Here is a 23205-nt window from a genome sequence, read left to right as displayed (position 1 = left end):
GTAAATGTCCCCTGCTCCTCATTCCCACCCTGCTGTTCGCATACTACAACATCATTGATACTGAGATTCCCCACAAAAGAGGAGGAGGACTGAAGTCAGCCTACCAGTACCCGAGGAACAGAGCTTTGGTGGGGGGGGACCCCACCCCTCCTGCCCTCCTGCCCACCTGAAAATCTCAGTGGAGTTGAGATGTGTACCTCTAGGTTGGCTCAAACCTTACACAATACATCTGAATCCCACATCTTCATTGTACGCTTTTGGATGTGGAATAAGTGGTAGGAAATGGAGGGTATCAGCCCATGGCAGGGGGCCTGAGTTTCCATCCTTCTAAGGATGCAGGGCCTCCTCTCCTGTGCACATGGCACAGCTTGTCATCAGTGCAAACTTTGATGAGAAGCAATGACAGACTCCATGGAGCAGGGCGAGTCAGTAGGTATATTCTGTCACAACGTTCTTAAAACACACGTGCACACAATTAAAATGGAAGTGGAGCAGATAAGCAGACGTGAGCATCCCTTCTGCACAGTAACATAATTAAATGCCTAAAAATACTGCCTGTGTCAACTGTTTGAGCCCAGAGGCAGGGAAGAGTCCTGTGGGAGCTACTGCAGGTGACACACAGCACTCTTCCCAAAAGGCCTGACCTCTGTGAGGTGGTCTCGCCCACCCCTGTATCATATGCAGTGGGAGACCCATCCTTCTGCCTGCCACTTATAGCCTGACTCATCTCAGGCTCCACATCAGCTCTATCAGGACAAGGCTGTGATATCAGGACAAGGCCTGGAAGTCTGGAGGGTCCCCTCCAGGGCTGGTTGAACAAGAGTCATACCTACTCACACATACCCCTAGTTCCATTTCCAACTTATCCCCAAATAATTCTGCTCTGCACTGCCTTTCCGGGGCCCCAAACACTGCAAAGGCTGGTTGGATAAAAATTATAGCTACTTTGAAAGGGCAAGATATGTTTTCTAATCAAAGATGACACAAACAGATGGAAAGATATACCATATTCTTGGATTGGAAAAATAAATAGCGTCAAAATTACTACACTACCCAAGGTAATTTACATATTCAGTGCAATCCCTATCAAATTACTAATAGCATTTTTCACAGAACTAGGACAAAAATATCTTAAAATTTGTATGGAGATACAAAATAACCAAAGCAATCTCGAGAAAGAAAAAGTAGGAGGAATCAGGCTCCCTGACTTCAGACTATACTACAGAGCTACAGTCATCAAAACAGTATAGTACTGGCACAAAAACAGAAATATAGATCAATGGAACAGGACAGAAAGCCCAGAATAAACCCACGCATCTATGGTCAACTAATCTATGACAAAGGAGGCAAGGACATACAACGGAGAAAAGACAGCCTCCTCACTAAGTGGTGCTGGGAAAACTGGACAGCTACATGTAAAAAAATGAAATTAGAACATTCTTTAGCACCATACACAAAAATAAAACGGATTAAAGACCTAAATGTAAGACCAGATACTATAAAACTCTTAGAGGAAAACATAGGCAGAACACTCTTTGACATAAATCACAGCAAGATCCTTTTTGACCCACCTCCTAGAGTAATGGAAATAAAAACAAAAACAAATGGGACCTAATGAAAGTTAAAAGCTTTTGCACAGCAAAAGAAACCATAAAATGAAAAGACAGCCCACAGGATGGGAGAAAATATGCGAACTATGCGACCAACAAGGGATTAATCTTCAAAATTTACAAACAGCTCATGTGGCTCAATATCAAAAAAAAACAACCCAATCAAAAAATGGGCAGAAGACCTAAACAGACATTTCTCCAAAGAAGACATACAGATGGCCAAGAGGCACATGAAAAGATTCTCGACATCGCTAATTATTAGAGAAACGCAAACCAAAACTTCAATGAGATACTACCTCACACCAGTCAGAATGGCCATCATCAAAGTCTACAAACAATAAATGCTGGAGAGGGTATGGAAGAAAGGGAACCCTCCTACACTGTTGGTGGGAATGTACATTGGTACAGCCACTATGGAGTACAGTATGGAGGTTCCTTAAGAAACTAAAAATAGAGCTACCATATGATCAAGCAATCCCACTCCTAGGCATATATCCAGAGGAAAACATGGCTCGAAAGGATACATGCACCCCCAACGTTCATTGCGGCACTGTTTACAATAGCCAGGTCATGGAAGCGACCTAAATGTCCATATACTCCATAAAGAAGATGTGGAGTATATATATACAATAGAATATTACTCAGCCATTAAAAAGAATGAAATAATGCCATTTGCAGCAACATGGATGGACCTAGAGATTATCATACTAAGTGAAGTAAGTCAGACAGAGAAGACAAATCATATGATATGTGGAATCTAAAAAAAAAAAAATGATACAAATGAACTTATTTACAAAACAAACAGACTTGCAGACTTAGAGAATGAACTTATGGTTACCAGGAAGGAAGGGTCGGGGTTAGGGATAGATTGGGAGTTTGGGATTGACGTGTACACACTGCTATATTTAAAACACATAACTAACAAAGACCTACTGTATAGCACAGGGAACTATACTCAATATTTTGTAATAATCTATAAGGAGAAAGAATTTGAAAAAAAATAGATGAATATGTATATATAACTGAATCACTTTGCTGTACACCTGAAACTAACACAACATTGTAAATCAACTGTACTTCAGTAAAAAAAAAAAAAAAAAAATTTAAGCCATACAGTTATTTCTTTAATTGAACATCTTAATTAAGAAATATATACGTGTTCTAGCTCCTTCCTATGGTACTATAATATAAACAGACTCATATTCTTTGAGACCCACTTCCACCCCATTTCTGTAAGAAGCCGGGGAACGCAACCTCACTGGTGACGGCGCTGCCCACCCCCGCTCCACCCACCCTCCATACCTGTACTCTGCAACCCCTCCCGCATGTTTCTTCATCGCTGTCTCCGAGCTCATCCCATAGAACAGCTTGAGCTTCTGTCCATTCCTCTCGATCACCTCTCCAGCACACTCAGTATGGCCCGAAAACATCCCTCCCAGCATGACAAAATCTGCTCCGGCTCCTGCACTCCGAAGTGGGGATGAAAAGAAGCAGCAGAGAAAAGAGCTCAGAAAAAATCACCTCCGGAAAGATGCAAGTGCTACCAACCCACCCTCCCTCCTCCTGGCTATGGTCAGAGAAAAGCTCAACCTCCCCACTTTGGAAAAAAGTTAAGAAGGGCAGATGGGCACTGTATGCTCCAAGCAACAAGTCAGCCTGCTGAAGCTTGGTGGCTAATACAGTGGACAATCCTTAATGGTTACTGATGACTTCCTATCTATGACCACCTTCCACAGGTCTAACTCTCTGAAAATCAAAGAAACATTAATAATTGGGCAGCACCTCAGCATGTTGTCCAATCTCATACGTAATACAATAACTCCTCTGCCATGTCCCCATCAGGCATCTGGTCTACCTGAAGCTCTCAGCACTCTCACACAGTGTAGATATGAAGGGACCTCAGAACAGACAGAACCTCCTGCACTAGAGCTTGGGCATGAAGGAGAGAAACCTGTAAGTACGTATATATGTATATGTACATCATACACATATACACACATATATATGTGTATACATCCTGTAAAACTCTACCCGCACCTCTGTTGTGATAAACATTTGACTTCCAGAGTAAACAATACCCCATAGTAATCACCAAATGACATGAGACTTCCAGGATAGGTACACAGGAGACTGGGGTGTTGAAACTGCCTTTGTAGGTTACGTTGGATCAGGACCAGGGATAGTTGGAACGGGGGTGGGGGCTAACTCACTGCTGTGTCCTCAGTGTTTATTATAGCACATGGCACATGGAAGATGTGGAGTAACTAGTTGTTAGGAAAGTAAAAGGCATACGTGGAAGAAACAGAAATAGTCACTATTCCCCATCCTCAGTGAGTCCTATTGAGGGTTTACATTCAGAATAGGAGGACATCAGCATACAGATGCGTTAAGTAATCACGATGAAGGACAAGGAAGAGCAGACACAGGATCCCCTGAAACGTGACCTTGACTGCTTCCATCTGGTCACTTAAATATTTACAAGAGGACTTTGGGGTGTGCATCAGGCGTTCCAGCCCCTTCCGTCCAGCATTACGGAAGGCAGGGGCTGCAGGGCTGGCCCCTGGGCCTGGCAATCAGGCAACCAAGGCACAGGACCTCTCTACTTGGCAGCAAGCTTTGCAGACTCTTCCCTGCAGGGTCCCTAACACAACTGCTGGCTCCTTGACCCCCCTGCCGTGATTATACGAGGGCAGAGGACAACTGGTGTCTGGCCAGGCCTCCGGAAAACCACAACCCCAGGAGCAGATGTAAACAGCAGGAACACAGAGCACAGATCCACTCAAACAATGCTTTGAAGTGGCTTCCAATTATTTTCCTTTCTGAACACTCTCGTGTCCCTTCCTAACCAGCATTTTGCCCCAACCTGGTCCCTCCTCCCTCCACAGGCATGGCTGCATTTCCTGGGGGAGCGCGGGGAGGGAAAGCTGCCGGAGTGGGAGTCCAGACACCACTTGGGCAGGGTGCACCGTGGGCATTATTAGAAGGGAGCCCGAGACAGAACACCCATCAGTATTAAGTACACGCAGCACAAAAATCAACAGTAGGGATGTCCCTGCCAGCACGCAGGGTCCCACCTCACAGGTGGGATTCCCCAGCTGTGCGGCAGCGCTGACTCCTGCCCGCAGTTGGCGAGGGTTCAGCGGCAGGCACAGAGCACGGCACGCAGAGATGCTGGGCCTCCCGGTGCCTCCCCGAGGAAACACCTGGCTCCTGCGGGGTCACAGCCGGACGCTGCCGCCCCCTGCTGGGACACAGGCTCCTCAGCCTCCGGGGAGAAACTGCGGCTGGGGCTCCCGTCCCTCCCTCGGGATTCCCCCAGGTTAGGCTCCAAAGACCCCCTCGCTGAAGTTTTCGCTGTCTCAGACCCGATACAGTCCTCTTCCACGGGTATCCTGAGCCTTCTCAGTGGTGACTTCTGGGCTATGACTTCACCCACTCCTGGCCCACAGGGTAACACCCCTCCATCTATCCCTGGGCACTCGGCCTGCTCTGCCACCAACCGGAACCAAACTGATGCCAGGATTTGGGCCAATTAGGGGTTGAAATCCGGGGAGAGGAAACCCAGGATTGGCCCTGAACTTCCTAACGTGTCTGCCACCTCCTTCCGGCATCCCTGCAGGGAGCTCCCTCCCCTCCCCCCCTTCCCCCCCCCCCCCCACCGCGGCCTCTTACCAAAGGCTTTGGCGACATCTCCTGGACATGTGCAGCCTCCGTCCTTCAAAAAGGAAAGAGCAAAGAGAGGCCGTCAGTGGGAGCCCGGCCCGGCCGTCCCCCTCCCCTGGGGGCATTCGATGGCATCTGCTGGTCCAGCCTCCTCCTCCCACCCCTGCCTGCAGCCAAGCACACAACCCTCAGGGCCAAGGCCCGACGCGCCCCTCAACACCGCACCTTCTGTTCCCCAGGCCCCGTCAGTCTTGTCTCAGGTCTGCACACCCACTGCCTGTCCCCCCGAGCCCGGGCACCTGCACCCCGCCTGGGATGCAGAAGCAGGAACTGCTGAGCGGGCAGGGCGCGGGGGCTGGACCTCATCCTCCGCCAGCCCCTGCACAACACGCCTGGCCACTGGCCAGCCACATAACCATCATTCAGTGGTCACCTTTCCCCCGCTGCCCGGCGTGAAGTGAGGTTTATTTAGCACAAAAGCGGAAGTATTTTATGAGCCAGAGAGGACACTGAATTCGCTCCTTTATACTTTCAGCCACTTCACGTGTCTCTTAGTCACCTTCCTGTAAGGTATCCAGTTACCTCCAAGTCAAACATGCATTCCTGACACCCACTCGACCCACACAGTGCCCTACGCTGGTTCAGTGCCTGGCACGGTTGCCTGACACCTAGGGCTGCCCGGCACAGTTTGGCCGTGGGGCTTATGTTTCAACACCAGGGACCCAGTACAAAGCTACTAGGACACAGACCCATTGTGTTTTCTTACAAGCACAAGAGGCACAAAATAACCAGGCTGCTACCTCCTATTGGCAATGTGGCTGTGTGAGGTCCGAGGAGGAAAAGGCCAGAGAGGTGGCCTGGGGTAGCAGCCGGCCCAGCAGGGAGAGGCAAGGAGCAGAGGCACAGGAAGCCGGGTCAATGCTCGGGGCTGGCGTGACGTGACAGAGCCCAGAGCAGGTCTCGGAGGGAAGTGCCTGTCCCCAGGAGGGGGGACACACTTTGGGAAGGACACAGAAGACCCAGGCCACCCGGGCTACCTTGTGTAATGATGGCAGGAAGGTGCATACGCCCCTGGAGTTGGAGGGCGTCTCCGTGGAACTGGGACAAACCACTTTACAAATAGCATCTCCAGCTGAGGACGTGGGTCTCTGTGACTCAATCCTTCTTTTCCGATATGCTTTTAGGCCTGTCCCTCCAGGAGCTAGACCTCAAATACTGCTTCCTTGCTTCTTTGCAATTCTGATCAAAAGGCAGGTGTGAAGGCTCAATCTCTGGCTTTTATGAATAATTACTGACGGCAGTTATCTCCTCCTTGATCAAGTGCATTATTCACATGTGGCTTCCCTGACCCCGGAGGGCCACGGGTTCATGAGCAATTATTTCAGAGGCAGTCTCTCCATATAAGGTATCTGGCCAAGACCCTTCATGTGAAGACAATCAAGGCTCTGTGTATCCTGTTGGTGCTTCAAATCTCCAGCATATTTACTTTCTCTTTCAAAGGTGCAACCCCTCTATGCCCTTCATTTGACCTGCCATTATTTTTAAAGTGCTTTATCTTTTTATCAAAAGCAGTTCTCCACAAGAGGGTTTCAAACTTATAACCTCAAAAGATTAAATAAACTCATGCTCCCAATAAAAAGGTCCCTAACATGATCTGACTTTAAAAAAAGTGTACTCAACGTGCACACACACGCACAAAAGTGTGTCCTTAAGTCTTTTGCTCACTCACTAGTGAGTGATTAGCTCGTGACTGCTAGGGTGGCTCGTGCTGGCTTCTGAAAATGCCACACTCATGTGGTCAGCGATGAGGCCTGACTCAGAAAGTGTGTGCTCTTGGGACCCCAAGAAAATGAGGTCTTCTCCTCCCAGGATGGGCCAAGATGTCCACAGTTAATAAGACTTTGTGATGTGCCGCAGAGAGGAAGCCATACATAGGGCCTTGTCTGTTCATTGTGCTGTGGTGGGATTTATGAAACAGATAATGCAGAGCAAACAAGCGGGACTGCAATTTAACCCAATGCAACCCAACGTCACATAACGCTTTACGGCAAAGGAGTCTGCTCCCTACTACCATTTATAGGTAATTTCCAGAAGTGGTTAAAGCATCCTTTCATGTTCTCAGGAGGCAGAGCAGTATGGGGAAACCTCTGCAATCTGAGACACGTTTACTTTCATACATGAACATGCATAGCTGCACGGAGTTTTTAAAAAACAACATGCAAATATTCCAACGGTTACTTGTTTTCCAAGAGTGTTAACATATTTTAGTAGAAAAGGCATCACATGACATGAGTGGCAATTCGATCTGTGAACTGTCAGCATGACCTCTTCTTAAAAATACTTGCCCAGCCCTAAAAGAAGGGGCAGTGAAAGCATGCAGTGGGCAGAGGGAATTGGAATCAAGCACCAGCTATGAACAAGGGATTGTTACAAACTTCATTTTTCTATTCAAACACCACAAGAACCTGAAGCTGATATTTTATAGGTGGGGAAAGACAAAGAGGGAGACTCAGAAAGGTTGAGTGACTTGCCCAAGGTCACACAGCTATAATAATGGAAGAACGAGACTAGAACCCTACTTAAGAGTAAACTCTAAAAATGTCTAGCAGCATACATATAAAAACATTAGCAGTGGTTATCTTAAGATGGCATTTCTATAGAAGCAAAAATAAAGAAATGGGACCTAATCAAACTTACAAGCTTTTGCACAGCAAAGGAGACCATAAACAAAACAAAAAGACAACCTACGGACTGGGAAAGAATATTTGCAAATGATGCAACCAACAAGGGCTTAATTTTCAAAATATACAAACAGCTCATACAACTCCATAACAAAAAAAACAAACAACCCAATCAAAAAAATGGGCAAAAGACCTAAATAAACATTTCTCCAAAGAAGACATACAGATGGCCAACAGGCACATGAAAAGATGCTCATCATTGCTAATTATTAGAGAAATCCAAATCAAAACTACAGTGAGGTATCACCTCACACAGGTCAGAACGGCCACCATCAAAAAGTCTACAAATAACGAATGCTGGAGAGGGTGTGGAGGAAAGGGAACCCTCCTACACTGCTGGTGGGAATGTAAATTGGTGCAGCCACTATAGAAAACACTATGGCAGTTCCTTTAAAAACTAAAAATAGAGTTACCATATGATCCAGAAATTCCACTCCTGGGCATATATGCAGACAAAACTCTAATTCAAAAAGATACATGCACCCCTATGTTCACAGCAGCACTCTTCACAATAGCCAAGACATGGAAACAACCTAAATGTCCATCGACACATGAATGGATAAAAAAGATGTGGTACACATACACAATGGAATACTACTAAGCCATAAAAAAGAATGAAATAATGCCATTCTCAGCAACATGGATGGACCTAGAGATTATCATACTAAGTGAAGTAAGTCAGAAAGAGAAAGACAAATACCATATGGTATCACTTATATGTGGAATCTAAAATATGACATAAATGAACTTATCTATGAAACAGACTCACAGATACAGAGAACAGACTTACGGTTGCCAAGAAGGAGGGGGTTGAAGGGGGAATGGACTGGGAGTTTGGGATTAATTAGCAGATGCAAACTATTATGTATAAATGGATAAACAACAAGGTCCTACTGTACAGCACAGGAAACTATATTCAACATCCTGTGATAAACCATAATAGAAAAGAATATGAAAAAGAATATATATATGTATAACTGAATCACATTGCTATACAGCAGAAATTAACACAACATTGTAAATCAACTATACTTTAGTAAAATAAATTTTTTGAAAAAGATGGCATTTCTAGTAATCTTTATTTCCTTTATCTTTGTATTTCTAACTTTTTCTAGGCTAAACCTTTTTGGTTGGGGAATTCTTCAAGCCTCAAAATAAATTATTTGAATGACTTTGTTTAGGTCTATCCAAATAATGGTCTAACCGTTTCCTAAACAACTACATTAAATCAACAAAATAAGAAATTTGCCAATCAATCTTTCCTTCTTTGCAGAGGGTCAGTGAGTGGATGAGAGCCCTACTGACTGGGTGTAGACAAGGAGGGGGTCCGGGGTAACTTTGAATCAGCTTGACCTCTATCATTCCCTCCTCAAACTAGAGAAGCATGCTCTCTAGGTCTTTATCAAATGCATTGGTTAAAATTTTGGCCTTGAGTAGAGAGACAATAGTGATCCCAGCCAACCTCATCACAGGACCTTTTTTTAGGTCCTGTGAAGCACTACAAAGTCCAAGCCATTCTGGGTATCAGTGGACGATGAACTCATCTGGTTGATCCAATCCCTCCCCTTCCTCAGGGTTCACTGGGTCCTGACTCTGATCCCTTCACTTGAAGACATTCTTGGGGACCCTGTGGGGAAAAGATGAGCTATACGCACAGGTTAAGCTGAAGTCCCCCAAAGCAGTGTGATGGGAAAGGAGCAGACCCGGGATGCTGGGCCAACCCTGCATTCTTGGTGACTTCAGCTAGCCCTTCACCCTCTGAGTCTCCACACTTTCTAAATGAGGGCGGTCAAGGGAAGGAGTGGAACACAGGAGATGAACAGACCTCGGTTTGAGAGCTGGCTCTGCCCCCCACCAGCAGTGTGATACTGAACAAGTTACTTAAGGTCTCAAAGCTTCAGTCTCCTCACTGGGTGTGACGGTTAATTTTAGGCATCAACGGGGCCACGGAGTGACATTTGGTCAAAAAATTGTCCTGGGTGTTTCTGTGAGGGTGTTTTGGGGATGAGAGTAACACATGAATCAGTAGACTGAGTAAAGCAGACTGCCCTCCCTAATGTGGGTGGGTCTCACCTAATCACTTGAAGAACTGAATAGAACAAAAAGGCTGAGATTTCCCCAAGTGAGAGCATTCTTCCTGACTGACTGCCTTAGAACTGGGACCCTGGACACTGACTCCAACGGAAACACTGGCTCTCTCTGGTTCCCAGGCCTTCAGACTCAGACTGGAATCACACCATCGGCTCTCCTAGGTCTCCAGCTTGCCAACCCACCCTGCAGATCTTGAGACTTCTCAGCCCCATCATTGCAATGAACCAATTCCTTATAATAAATCTATATCTACACACACGCACACACACACCCTATTGCTTCTGTTTCTCTAGAGAACCCTAATACACCTGTCCAATGAAGAGAACAGCTACCTAATACCTAGTTTGTTCCAAGGATTAGAGATTATAGGTGTACCATGCCCAAAAGACAGTAGATGCTCAATACATGTCAGCCATTACTTCCTCTAATGCTGTTTCCACCTTTTAAATGCTCTCCTTTGTGTCATGTCCCTAGCAGATGACAAGACAAAATGAACTGGTCACACCTTAATCTTCACTTACCCAGGAGGTGCCCTGGATTTCTCAGTCTTCTGCCTCTCAGAAGCCCACGTGAACCACAATAAATAGAAACCTAGTTCAAGTCCAGCCTCACGGGTGTAACCGACCCCCTGCTGTGGCTTCCTTCTGAACTTCAGTAGCACAGACACGCTAATTCAGCAACGAAAGTGTAAAATGAGACAGCTGGAAGGAAACTGGACAAAGTGGCAGGATCCAAACAGTTGATGGGTTTCCAGTGGGTTTAGGACTCTTGGCAAGTGGGAGAAACCTGCTTGTGAAACTCCATTAGACAAAGGGACAGTGAGAAAAACAGCTGCTTTGAACCCCAAGACACTCAGCTGCTGGTCAGAAGGAGTGAGCTGAAGTCAAGGGTGCAGAACCTATAGAAGTCTGTGAACTTCATGGGGTCTGCACTACAGATTGAACTTCTAACCCCATCTAGGAAAGCTCTGGCCATCAATGGAAAAATAAGAACCTTGGAGCATCGGTATCACCAGCCTGGGCTGTCACTGCTCCTAACTGAGAAATTCACAGAAGCTGTTCCCTGGGTGCCAGCAGACAGCTCTGGCTCTGGCACACAGACCCGACCTGTGTGTACCGACCCTCGACTCTAGAAGCCAGTGGTTCTCAAATTTGGGAGCACATCTGAATTACCTAGAGGGCTTGTTAAAAAGATTCCTGGGCCTCACCTTCAGAGTTTGATTCAGTAGGTCTGAGACGGGGCCCAAGAACTTCTAACAAGTTCTCAGTTGATACTGATACTCCAGGTCTGGGCACACTTAGAGAACTGCTGACATAAGCTATAAAATGATGGTGGGTAAGGAGATCCCAAGTTGATTTTCAGAGTCACTTGTGGTGCAAGCAGAGCCTCCACCCCTACTCCCCAAATGGTCCTATAAACTAAGCAACTGTGAAATTTCTAGAAAGACACAAGTATGGGATCTCAGAATAAGTTCATACTAAAACTTCATTAATTTGACCTTCACTGATTTAGAAATGGTGGCCACTCAAGGAAGATATATAAGGTCTAAATTGTTATTAAGACCCTTGATGGTGAATGGAGACTTATAACTAATTACATATGGTGCTCTGGAGGGCAAACTATGAAGAGTCTAATTCAACAGGATGGGGTCCAGGAATGTCTATGGTGAAGTGTCTCCCTGGTGAACATCATGCAGCCAGCCCAAGACGAGGCTACGGTGAGCATTTGAGAACCATATTGGAGGACAGTGCTGTTTGGTGACTCCAGTGAGTTCAATCACCACACTCCGTAAAGGTAGGATGATGGCTCTATGTCAGCCTTTTACACAGGAGTTGTTCAATAAATGGGTCTTAATTTGTTCACTGGAGCAAAAGCTTAAAGGAAAGGATATTAAGTGGAAGGTCTTAGATGCTCTGTCAGCATCCAATAAATCTTCGGTCATTTATTCCGGCTTCTAGCACACAGTAGATGCTCAATGAATATGTGCTGACTGAATGGATGGACAGATGGATGGATGGATGGATGGACGGACGGATGGATGGACGGACGGATGGATGGATGGATGGATGGAAAGTCTGGATGAAGAACTCGAAGGAGCACAGCAAGTGCGCGCTGGACCACGAGTCAAAGAACTAGATCTTCGTTTTGGTTGTAACAAGTCACGTGCGGGGAAGCAACGGCTGCAGGGCTCAAATGCCATAGTAAAACTCAAATGAGATGGTGTGCACATAGGGATTTTTAAAGAGTATTATTATACCCTTAAAGCAGGTCCAGAAATCAACTCTCACCAGCTGAAATGCTGAGCCAAAATCAACAAGAGATCATTCCACCAGGATATGTAATTTACTACATCTGGATTTTTTTCAAAATAATCTGTCAATTATTTAATGTGGGAGCTTGGCTTAGCAACTGGACAAGTGAAAAGGTCTGAAGATTTAATTTACTATATTCAATGTGAGTTCATTGTTACAGCACCACTAAAAATACACCACTACTTCAGAATTTCAATATATATATTAAATATACATAATCTAATTATATATAATGTATATGTATGTATGTATCACCCACATAAGTGGAAGCCATAGCTCTGTCCAAGTCCATCCAGTTATGTCTGACATGTTCTGTCCTATTCTGAGCATCTCATCTAGAAGGGGAGAGACGTGGTAACTATGTGAATGATGGTCATGTCGATAAAGGTGGAGTAGAATAATAGATAAATTGAGGATTAGCGTGACATTCATTCAATCCTTGATAGTTAGTGGCTGAGGACTGAGGTGCTGACTTCCAGAAGCTTCCTGATCACTGACTCTGCTTCTGCTCACCTCCTTCCCATACATTTCTCCACCCACGAAAATCTAACTTCTGCCCCCGACATCCTACTGAATCTGCTCTCACTACGGTAACCGGTGACAGCATCTGACACCACTGCAGATGTGATTAGCGAAAATGAGGTCACCCTGGAGTAGAACGGGCCTCTAATCCAAAATGACGGATATTCTTATAAAAAGGAGTAATTTGGACACAAAGGCAAACATGCACACAGGGAGGACGCCACGTAAAAATTGGAGCTCTGGTGCCATAAGCCAAGGAACTACCAGAAGCTTGGGAGGCCTGGAACAGAGCCTTCCCTGGAGGCTTCATGGCCTGCTGACGCCTTAATCTTGGACTTCTGGCCTCCAGGATCATGAGACAATATATTTCTCTCGTTTGAGCCACCCAGTCTGGGGTACTTTGTTACGGCAGCCCTAGCAAGCTAACACGTGGCTCTCTCATTTTCTCAAAGCTCCCCACATATCCCCCCATCATGCTACCCACCACCTCGAGCTGAATCCATAGGGAGTAGGGTCGACTGTCACCAAATGCTGTGACCGTGTGCCTGGCTCGCTCCCAAGGCCACAGGATGCCAACAAGGTAAAGAGCAGCCAGGGAACAGGGGCCTTCCTCCCTTCTGCCAGCCCCACTTGGACACTTACCGAGATGATGTGCCCCTTCAGGCCGTGGGCCGAGTCTGCACACTCGATCACAGCACTCAGCTGGGGGTAGCCCACTCCCGTCTTGGTGCGAGTGGTGCACACGGAACCTGGATGGAGGAGGAGGAAGAGGAAGACCCCAAAGAGAGATGGTTATGAATGAGCAGAACGGGATACAAAACGAGCCTCCATCACCGTCACACAGCCCTGCCCCAATTTCCTGGGGGTGAACTTTCCACAGTGGCGGGAGGGGAGCCATGGGGCTGCCCCACAGCTCAATGGAGGTGGCCACCATCTGGCCTCGGACCCCTTAAGGGCCTCATCACCGTCATCTGCTAATGCCCAGGACACTCCACCCTACACCCTGTCACTGTCACTCTCTTCTATGACATCAGCTCCCACTTACTGACCCTCCATCCTTAAACTCCATTCTTTCCCACCTTCCTTCACTTTCCACGCAACCACAAGGGACCTTCAGATGCCTCCCATGACCTTGAGCCTCCTTGACCTTGACTGAACCTTTGTCAAATTACTAACTCCTCTAAGCCTCGGTGCCTCGCTTGTAAAATGAAAATAAAAGCACTGACCTCATAGGGCTGTGAGGGAGATTAAATGACAAGAGGGATGAAAATTGCCCAGCCCGCAGTAAGCGCCTGAGAAAAGGGAGCCGGCGCTCAGGGCACTCCTGCAGCCTCCCTCTGCCTCGGCTCCGTCCTCTCCACGCCCCAGCCTCCTGGTCCTCACCCTCTCGTGGTCCATCTCCCACCCAGTCCCGCCAGGACTCGGAGGTCAGCTTCCATTGCAGAACTCACACCAGCCACCTCGATGCTTTCAGCCCCTAGACCTCTGCCCTCCCCACAGTCAACTCCAGTCCTGGCTGACTGCCTGCAGAGTATTAGCCCAGGGAGGTCCACTCCGAGTCACGCCAAGAGCACGGGCCTCTCCAGCACAGGTCCCCTTGCTCAAGTCTCCCCCTCCCTCCCAGCAGGCGAGCACCCACTCCGAGACCACCTGGATCAAGCTCCGGACCGTCTCCCCTGCTCTGCCCCTTCTCTCCTCCGACCCCTACTCAGCAGGCTCCAGCCACGCTGCCCTTTCAGTTCCTCCCACCTCGGGGATCCTCTGTACGCGCTGTTCTCTGTGTGGAGCGCTCCCCTCTGCACCAACCCCCTGGTCCAGCCAACCCTTTCTCATCTTTCAGGCTTCATCTTAAATGTCACTGCCGCAGGGAAGTTGTTCATCACAGCCCTCATTTCAAAAACAGCATTTAAATCATTATTTGCGTAAGAACGGAGGATCTGTTTTCTCTGCTGGAGGGTAAGTAAGCTCCACGGATATTCAGTGTGGTCAATCCAGCGCTGAGAACAGAGCCCTGAACATAATAAGAGCACTATAAATAGTCACAGAAAGAACGCGTGAACTCAAGAATGAATGAGTCACCCACGTCTCTGTCTCTACCGCTTCACCACTCACTCACTCAGTCCCTCCTGCAGGTCTGCTGGTGTCGCCTATGGGGCGCCCTGGGGCCGGTGTAAAAGCTGGGCGTGAACTCCTCCCTCCCACCAGACCCTCTGGCGAGGCTCCCCACCACCACCAGTGGCTTCTCAGCTTCCCACAAACCTCTCCCGGGGGGAGGGGGGGTCTTTAGGGACACGACTAGAGAACCACGGCTACACCCTGAGGCCTGGCTCCAGCAGGGAAACCAGGACTGGGGAGCCACCTCCTCCAGCATCCAGCTGCAGGGCAGAACCGCCTCTTTCTGTCCATCCTCACAACACGGGCCACTCACTACCCTGGGGCCAATGACCTTCTCTCCTGACCAAGGCACCCCTGTCCCAGGCACACACTGTGCAAGGCACAACTGGAGTTGTATAACCTCTGGTTCCGGTTCAGAATTCGCTTTTCTCCTTTCCCACTCATCTGCCAGATCCTCAACGGAGGGCAGGGGCTCAGCTGCAGCGGCCTGGAGCTCTGTACAGGTGAGGGACAAGGCGTGGGAGTGGTCTTGATTAAGCCCCAGGTTGAAAGGAGAAACTGGGTACCAGCCCAGAGCATGGGGTGGGGCGTGGGGTGCATTTTTAATGCTTTTTCCCGAGTCCCAGGAGTTGTTCCGTAATGAACCTTTTCTAATGCTGTCATCTAGACAGTACCCAGTGTTTTTATGCTGAAGAATTCATGAAATGTAAACATCATCTCCAATAAATTTACAGAAGTGGCTCCAATACATCAGGCTCAAAGCAAGCCTCTTACTCCTTTCAGTCACGCCTGTTCTAAACAGGCAGCCTGGGAGGCACACAGCGACAGTGGAAGGACAATAAATCTTCGGGGGAAAGAGACTGTATATATAGAGGACGTTTGGGAAGGAAACGAGGGCGGCTGAATGCTCAAGATTACATCAGGAACTGCTCTGAGGGCCGAGTAGACCACTTACACACCTCACATCCTGTACAGCACCCACCCAGCACGATGGCAGCTAGGAGACACTCAATACACTTGATTAAATAGGTGACTGGTGCGTGCTCTGCTTTGGGGGAAAAGAGCCTTCCTGGTCTATTATCAGCCTATTCGACTCTATTACAAGCCTAATCTATTACAGCCCATTCTAAGCAGGCAGAGTGCCCTGTAAGCAAGAACTGGGCTTTATCCTCTCTGACTTTTCCATAATGACAGACAGCCAGTAAAGACCAAAGTGGCCTTTCCCCTTGCTCAGAAGGTTACAAATTGGCTTAGGTGAGTGGCAATATTAAAAGCCCAATCTTGAAAACCTCCCTGTGTATTAAAAGCTCGGGGCCTTTCACAAGCGAACAGGGCTCCCCTTCCCCAAGAGTCTCCTCATGTCCACCCTAGTTCCTCAAGGCTGACAACGGTGCCAGGTCACAACACAACGACGTCTTCTGCATCCCGGCAGCGCTCTCCCAAAGACTCTTCTCATATTGGTTTATTATTTGCTTCCTTTTTTGGTAGTGTCTTCTGGGTGGACGATATCTATAAAAAAATCTTTGCTATTTTTTATTCCCAAATGAAAATGTGTATCTCCGGACTTCCCTGGCAGTCCAATGGTTAGGGCTCCACACTTCCACTCCAGGGGGCATGGCTTCAATCCCTGGTCAGGGAACTAAGATCCTGCATGCCGCACAGCGCGGCCAAAAATAAATACATAAAATATGGGTTTCTCTAAAAAAAAAAAATGTGGTGCTTCCCTGGTGGCGCAGTGGTTGAGAGTCTGCCTGCCAATGCAGGGGACACGGGTTCGAGCCCTGGTCCGGGAAGATCCCACACGCCGCGGAGCAACAGGGCCCGTGAGCCACAACTACCGAGCCTGCGCGTCTGGAGCCTGTGCTCTGCAACAAGAGAGGCCACGATGGTGAGAGGCCCACGCACCGCGATGAAGAGTGGCCCCCGCTTGCCGCAGCTAGAGGAAGCCCTCGCACAGAAACGAAGACCCAACACAGCCCAATAAATAAATAAAGAAAGAAATAAATAATTAAAGGTGCTAATAATTTTAAAAAAAAAATGTGTATCTCCTTCTTTCCTTCTCTTCAATTTTAGTGTTTGGTTAATAAAGGATGTGCAAGGAGGAATTTTAAAATGTGACAGTGAAGACATTAAAAATACAGAAGCTCATGCTCCTATCTGGCCAAAGGGGAAGGCCAGCATCAAGTGGCCCCAAGAGAAAATGGAACCGCCCAGTATAGGATAGAAAGGTTCCTCCTCGTTCCTCAGTTCAAAATGCCAATGGCAATCCTGGGAGAGAAGGCCCGGGAGGATGCTGCAAAATCTGAGATGCATATGTACCAGGTGAGGAGCCAAAGATGATAACTGCCTAAGCCATAAGTCAAGTTCGAATGTGACCTCACAGCTGCATGCCTATTTGCAATGTTTGGGGTCCCTCAAACATTCACATAAACTTGTCCCCATGGATTCTCCACCCTTCACCTTCCTCTTCAAGGTGAATAGGATCATTCATGAGACCTCATTCTTTTCTTCCACGTTAATGTTCTGAAACCAAGAGCTCATTCGAACCACATTCAAGTTCATTCAGAACTTCCCCAGAGGCATCAGAAAGCAGCTCAATGATATTTCTATTCAGGAGCCTCTTCTGATCAGGAGCTCAATGATACTTCCAAAAGAAATGTGCTTTAAACCTGTGGATGGATCATTCATGGGGTACCTTCTGGGCATCTCCGGTCCCTCCAAGCCCCAGATCCCAATTCTCTCCCCGCCACACACCCCCTGCTGTGCTCCCAGCAAGTCTTACCTGGTCCAATGCCCACTTTGATTATATCTGCTCCTGAAAGAATAAGCTCTTCCACCATCTCTCCCGTCACCACGTTCCCTGCCTGGGACAGAAAGCATACAGCTCGAGATCATGAACTACTCCTGGTGGAACAAAGGTAAGTGATGGAGGAACCCCACACCTGAAGATAAGGGGGAGCATGTTCTGAAGCCACCAGGCAGCCGGGGGACAAAAGAAAAAATGGGAGAAAACAATGGGCCAATCGACATTCAGTCTGAAATTGGTGGGCTAGAGTATTCTCCAGGTTTCCTTTCTTCTCTATTAACAAGCACACAGAATTGGACACCCGGGGCTACCTCTGGGTGAGCTGACAGCATGAGGAACTACAGAATTACATGACTTCAGAACTCCAAGAGACCTTAGACTATCTAGGTCAGGGCTTATTGAACATATCAGTGATGGACAAAACAAAATCTTACAGAGAACCCAAATACATAAAATAAGCAATGAAACACTCTCTCTGCTGATTAAAATCTTTATTTGTTCACAGTCTGTAAAACCCCTGAGGAATTTCTATGGAACCCAGGATTAGAGAACTACTGGTCATCTCACAGTTGGGAAAATACCTGGGTATCCCACTGTAGGGTCAGTGGTTCCCACCGAGATATGAAAGGGCAGACAAACCCAACAGCACTGGAACGTACATCATTTGCAGAACAACATGAAGCTGTGGTCCTAATAAACATATAAGCCAGGAAGTGGCAGAATCTAAAGACCAGAAGGATGCATCTGGTTTGGAAATAGTATATGTTCTTTCACGGCAGGAGTCTGGGAACACAAAAATAGCCCTTTTTGTTACAACTCACTGCCCTGTGGATCCTTCAGCTGGTACATAGGATACTTGGCAAGATGCCTGTTTAAATTTTCACAACTATGCAAAGTCTTATTTTGGGAAATGCATCCCTAACTTGCGCGACTGATTCTTTGGCATTGAAGCCCCAAGTGTCTTTTTGCTGAATTGATTCCCAGAGGGAGTATTTCTTTCTCCACCTAGACAAAGTGACTTTTAACTTTGTATAAAAGGATCTTTGGAAAAGGACAATGAGGAGGGCTCAAAGTTACTTTAATTCGAACAGCATCTGATAATGGAAAATGACAGATAGCCCAGAAAAAGGACGGGAACATACGAGAATATAGTACATGATAAAGATGGCCTTACATGTCATTGAGGAAAGAACAGTATTTCAATAGACAGAGCTGGGGAAAGGGATCTTTTGGAAAAAGATACAGATTATTACTCATACTTTGCACCAAAATAAGCTTCAAATGGATTAATGAGTTAAATTAAAAGTTGTCTCCCAGATTTAGAAGAAAACTTTGAATACTTGTAATAAGCATAAAACAAAAAATATATAAAGATAGATCCATCTATATGAAAATTAAAAACCTGTGTACATATAAGCACACACACTCATACATATAATCAACAAAACTAATAAGCAGCCTGGTGGAGAAAAATATCTGCAATTATGACAAAGGGTTACTAACATTACAAGAGCTCTTCCCAATCTACAAGAAAAATGCTACCACCTCACAGAATAACTGCCAAAAGACATGAACAAACTAATGAAAGAAATAAAAGTGGCCAAAAACATAGGGAAAGTGTTCAACCTCACTAGTAATCAAATTTAAATGAAGATACCAGCGAGGTACCACTTTTCACTTAAATTATCAATGATTATAAAGACTAAACACTGAAGAGAAAACAGACACTCATTCTCTGCCGGTGGAATGTCTACTCCAGAACAAATTTTCCCAGAAAGCAATTTGTCCATGTAGAGAAATGCAAAAGTATGTATATCCTTTGATCCAATAACTTCCAGGATTTTCTCTCAAGGCAGTAATCACAAATGAGGTCAAAGATTTAACTACATAGATGTATTATTTGTAACAGTGCAAACCTGCAAATATAGTCCCCAAAATGGGAATGGTTCGACAATCTATGACCCATCCATGTGATGTTTTCAAGATTGGTTTGATGCCATGGGAAAATGCTTAAATGCTTTCAGTATAATGTTAGGGGAAACAGAAAGAAATAGTAAGATCTCAATTTTGTTAGACAAGCATAGGTGTAGATGAAAACATACACCAGAATGCTGACAAATTACGTCTAGGTGAAGAAATATTCTGACTGTTATTAATCATTCTTCTTTACAATTTCCTGGATTTGACAGTAGAAATTGCATTACTTTTATAATTAAATGTGATTTTTTTTTTTAGGGTGTTTTTCCTTAAGCACAGGACCAGCATGAACTCTGAACCTCAAAAAGAACTTAGTAGGGGACTTCCCTGGTGGCTCAGAGGTTGAGAGTCCTCCTGCCAACGCAGGGGACACAGGTTCGAGCCCTGGCCCGGGGAAGATCCCACATGCCGCAGAGCAACTAAGCCCACGCGCCACAACTACTGAGCCTGCGCTCTAGAGCCCGTGAGCCACAACTACTGAAGCCTGCGTGCCACAACTACTGAAGCCCACGCGCCTAGAGCCCATGCTCCCCAACAAGAGAAGCCACCGCAATGAGAAGCCCGCGCACCGCAACGAACAGTAGCCCCCACTCGCCGCAACTAGAGAAAGCCCTCACGCAGCAACGAAGACCCAACGCAGCCAAAAATAAATAAATAAATAAATTTTAAAAGAAAAAAAGAACTTAGGAACCCAAGAAACAAGATGCCCTCATTCTTCCTCCCTGGTTGACTTGCTAAAAATTCAAAATATATTTTAAAAATAAAATTAAAGTTAATTTAAAAAATAAAAATAAGTTAAAATAAAACACTTAAAAGAAGCTACTCTAAGCTCCCTACAAGGTTTCATTTTCATTGTGGATTCCCCCCCCCCTCAAACCTGATGCCTCCTACGAACCATTTGATTTTAAAAGGGCCTACTTTACACCAAATAAATTAATTCAAATCAGCTCAGGATGAACATACCAGGTACAACCATATGAGGTCAAAGTAGGTTTAAAAGCATGGAGGAAGCTGATGCTATTTTAAGAGCCCAGAAGCTCCCCCAGGTGTCCCCGTGTCCCCTGAACTGCCTGCGGGATCCTGAACCAGTGGTCAGACGCAGTCATAGCAGAGAGGGCTGAGCGTGGAAAAACCCAGAGTGATTACGGAAGGCTTCCAGCCTGAGGACCACACAACAAGAATGCAGATGACCAGGAGAGGATGGTGAGTGTCCACTTGCAGGAACAAAATCTGTCTGTTCAAGTTTGAAACCAAGAAGGGCAAAAATAAGGGCAGAAAGGAAAAGACAAATTCAGAAATGAGAGTGGCCAGGGGAGCGCCGTCGGGCTCCGGGGAAAGCCCAGCCCATGGCCCAGGCAGCCTGCGGGCTCAGGGAGGGGGAAGTTGGCAGGGGGTGATTAGCAAGGAGTCGGCTTATCTTGGCTGAAGCAGCTCCTGTGGGCAGCGGATACCAGAGGCTCAGAACATGACCGCACGTGGCAGCAGGTCCGGCTCGGTCATGACCGGGCAGCCAGGACAAAACAGAAGCTTACAGACCCTCAGCTGGGCCCCAAAGCAGGCAAGTGGAGATTTCCGCTAGGCAACCCCTCTTCCCGGGGAGGCCAAGCCCTGTCCAGGCGCCCCTCTGGCTCCTCCATGTCCAGGACAGGTATGAGGGTCCAGGAAAAAGGCATAAAAAGGGACAAAACAAACCTTTCAAGTACTTCTGGAGCATTTTTAAAAGTCCTCTGGGCAAGAACCAGCACCAAGTCCTCCAGCTTTCCTTTAGACCCAGACATCTATGGCAAAATAAGTTCAGAAAGCCCTGGGGTTGAACGATGGCCCTCCCACTCGCCATGAAATTTTAAGAAAAGAGCTTCAACTCTGAGTCTGCATATATCCTGCTATAAAGCGGGACTGATCAGACCCACCCATCGTTGTCACGGTAAGGTTTATAAAGAAAGTTCAATATCCATCTCCAGAACTTTTTCATCACCCTAAACTGAAATTTCATAACCATGAAACAATAACTTCTCTACCCACTTTCTACCAGCTCCTCTGAGGCCTTTTGCCAAGAAAAATCTTTTCTGCAGAATGATCTAAGGCAGAGGTCAGCAGACTGGATCTGGCCTGGGGGCCAACACCTAATAGAAGGTGCTGGAACATTAATGCCAGAGCCTTCTCCCAGGCCCACGAAGGTGTCCCTTTACTTACCCGTGCAACCAGGGACTAGGAGATGCTATCAGGGCAATAACCACCTTTCACGGCACAAGAAACTGAGTTTACTGTATGACTCTCAGAGACAAACATCGGCTGACTCTCTGAGGCCTGTCATAGCTTCTGCCGCAGTTTCAGTTCACACCAGTTCCAGAAAGAGGGTGAAAACAAAATCCAGGTAACTCGGCCTGAGAGGGCCCTTGTGCTTCAAGGAGGTACATTCAGCTGCCCATGGTCGACACCTGTGAGGAACACTGAAGGGCGTCCGCCTCTCGGGAAGAGGCACAGAGCGGGCAGGGCCTCCACGGGGCTCAGAACCTTGTCTGACCATGACAGCTGGAGAAAGAACCCAGGCAGGTGTCTGAGCCGCTGGCCACACGTGGAAATGCCAAGGACGTGCCAGTGGCTACCTGGGGATCGGCCAATGGTGGCTGACTTGGCATTCCCCAGGGGAGCAGAGCTAGTCTCATCTGAACAGATTAGGTGTCACGGGTCTATGTCCTCAGGACCAGATCAGAAAGAGCCGCCAGGGACTTCCCTGGCAGTCCAGTGTTTAAGATTTCACCTTCCAATGCAGGGGGTGTGGGTTCGATCCCTGGTCGGGGAGCTAAGATCCCACATGCCTTGCGGCCAAAAAACCAAAACATAAAAACAGAAGCAATATTGTAACAAATTCAATAAGGACTTTAAAAATGGTCCACATCAAAAAAATCTTTAAAAAAAAAAGAGCAAGCCACCAGCACAAAGGCACTTCCCAGACCCAACGTAGGGACCTCTGCATCCCAATGAGCCTGCACTGGCAGGTGGCCGGGCCGCAGCACGGTATAAAGGAGAGATGCCAGGCCCCGGGGACAGGCGCTGAACCCCAGGCCCACCTCTCACTGGCTGCGTGACCCTCAAAAATTTCTTGAACCGAGATGAAGTTTCCCATCAATTAAAGTACAACAGGTGCCTTTATCTTACACAAGGACGAGTTATTATTAAAAGAGAAGTGCCTGGTCCACGCTAGTGCCTTTTTTCCACAGTACCTGGAACACACCCAAGAACACATCATTCCCTTTCCTCTGTGAAAGCCACCAGGCAAAGGCCCAGAGGACTTGTCACACTCTTCTCACACCCAGCATCTTCACAGGACCCTTTTGTGCCAATGACATTTTCTAAAAATCCCCGCT

The 23205-nt window shown here is 47.0% G+C and overlaps 1 protein-coding gene across 1 annotated transcript in view; it reads right to left on the bottom strand.

Moving 5' to 3' along the window:
* The window catches only part of GMPR (guanosine monophosphate reductase), a 42175-nt gene that overhangs the window by 2733 nt on the left and 16237 nt on the right, over positions 1-23205 (bottom strand). The window contains exons 5-8 of the mRNA XM_061195754.1: positions 17837-17918; positions 13582-13688; positions 5283-5325; positions 2913-3072 (exon numbers count right to left, since the gene is read on the bottom strand). Coding sequence (XP_061051737.1) covers positions 2913-3072; positions 5283-5325; positions 13582-13688; positions 17837-17918 — 392 coding nt within the window. The remainder of the gene's footprint in view (positions 1-2912; positions 3073-5282; positions 5326-13581; positions 13689-17836; positions 17919-23205) is intronic.

The sequence above is a fragment of the Eubalaena glacialis genome, chromosome 7, assembly GCF_028564815.1.
Source record: "Eubalaena glacialis isolate mEubGla1 chromosome 7, mEubGla1.1.hap2.+ XY, whole genome shotgun sequence".
Taxonomy (NCBI): Eukaryota; Metazoa; Chordata; class Mammalia; order Artiodactyla; family Balaenidae; genus Eubalaena; species Eubalaena glacialis.
The sequence above is the reverse complement of the archived record's forward strand: the minus strand, read 5'-3'. Positions and strand labels throughout refer to the sequence as shown.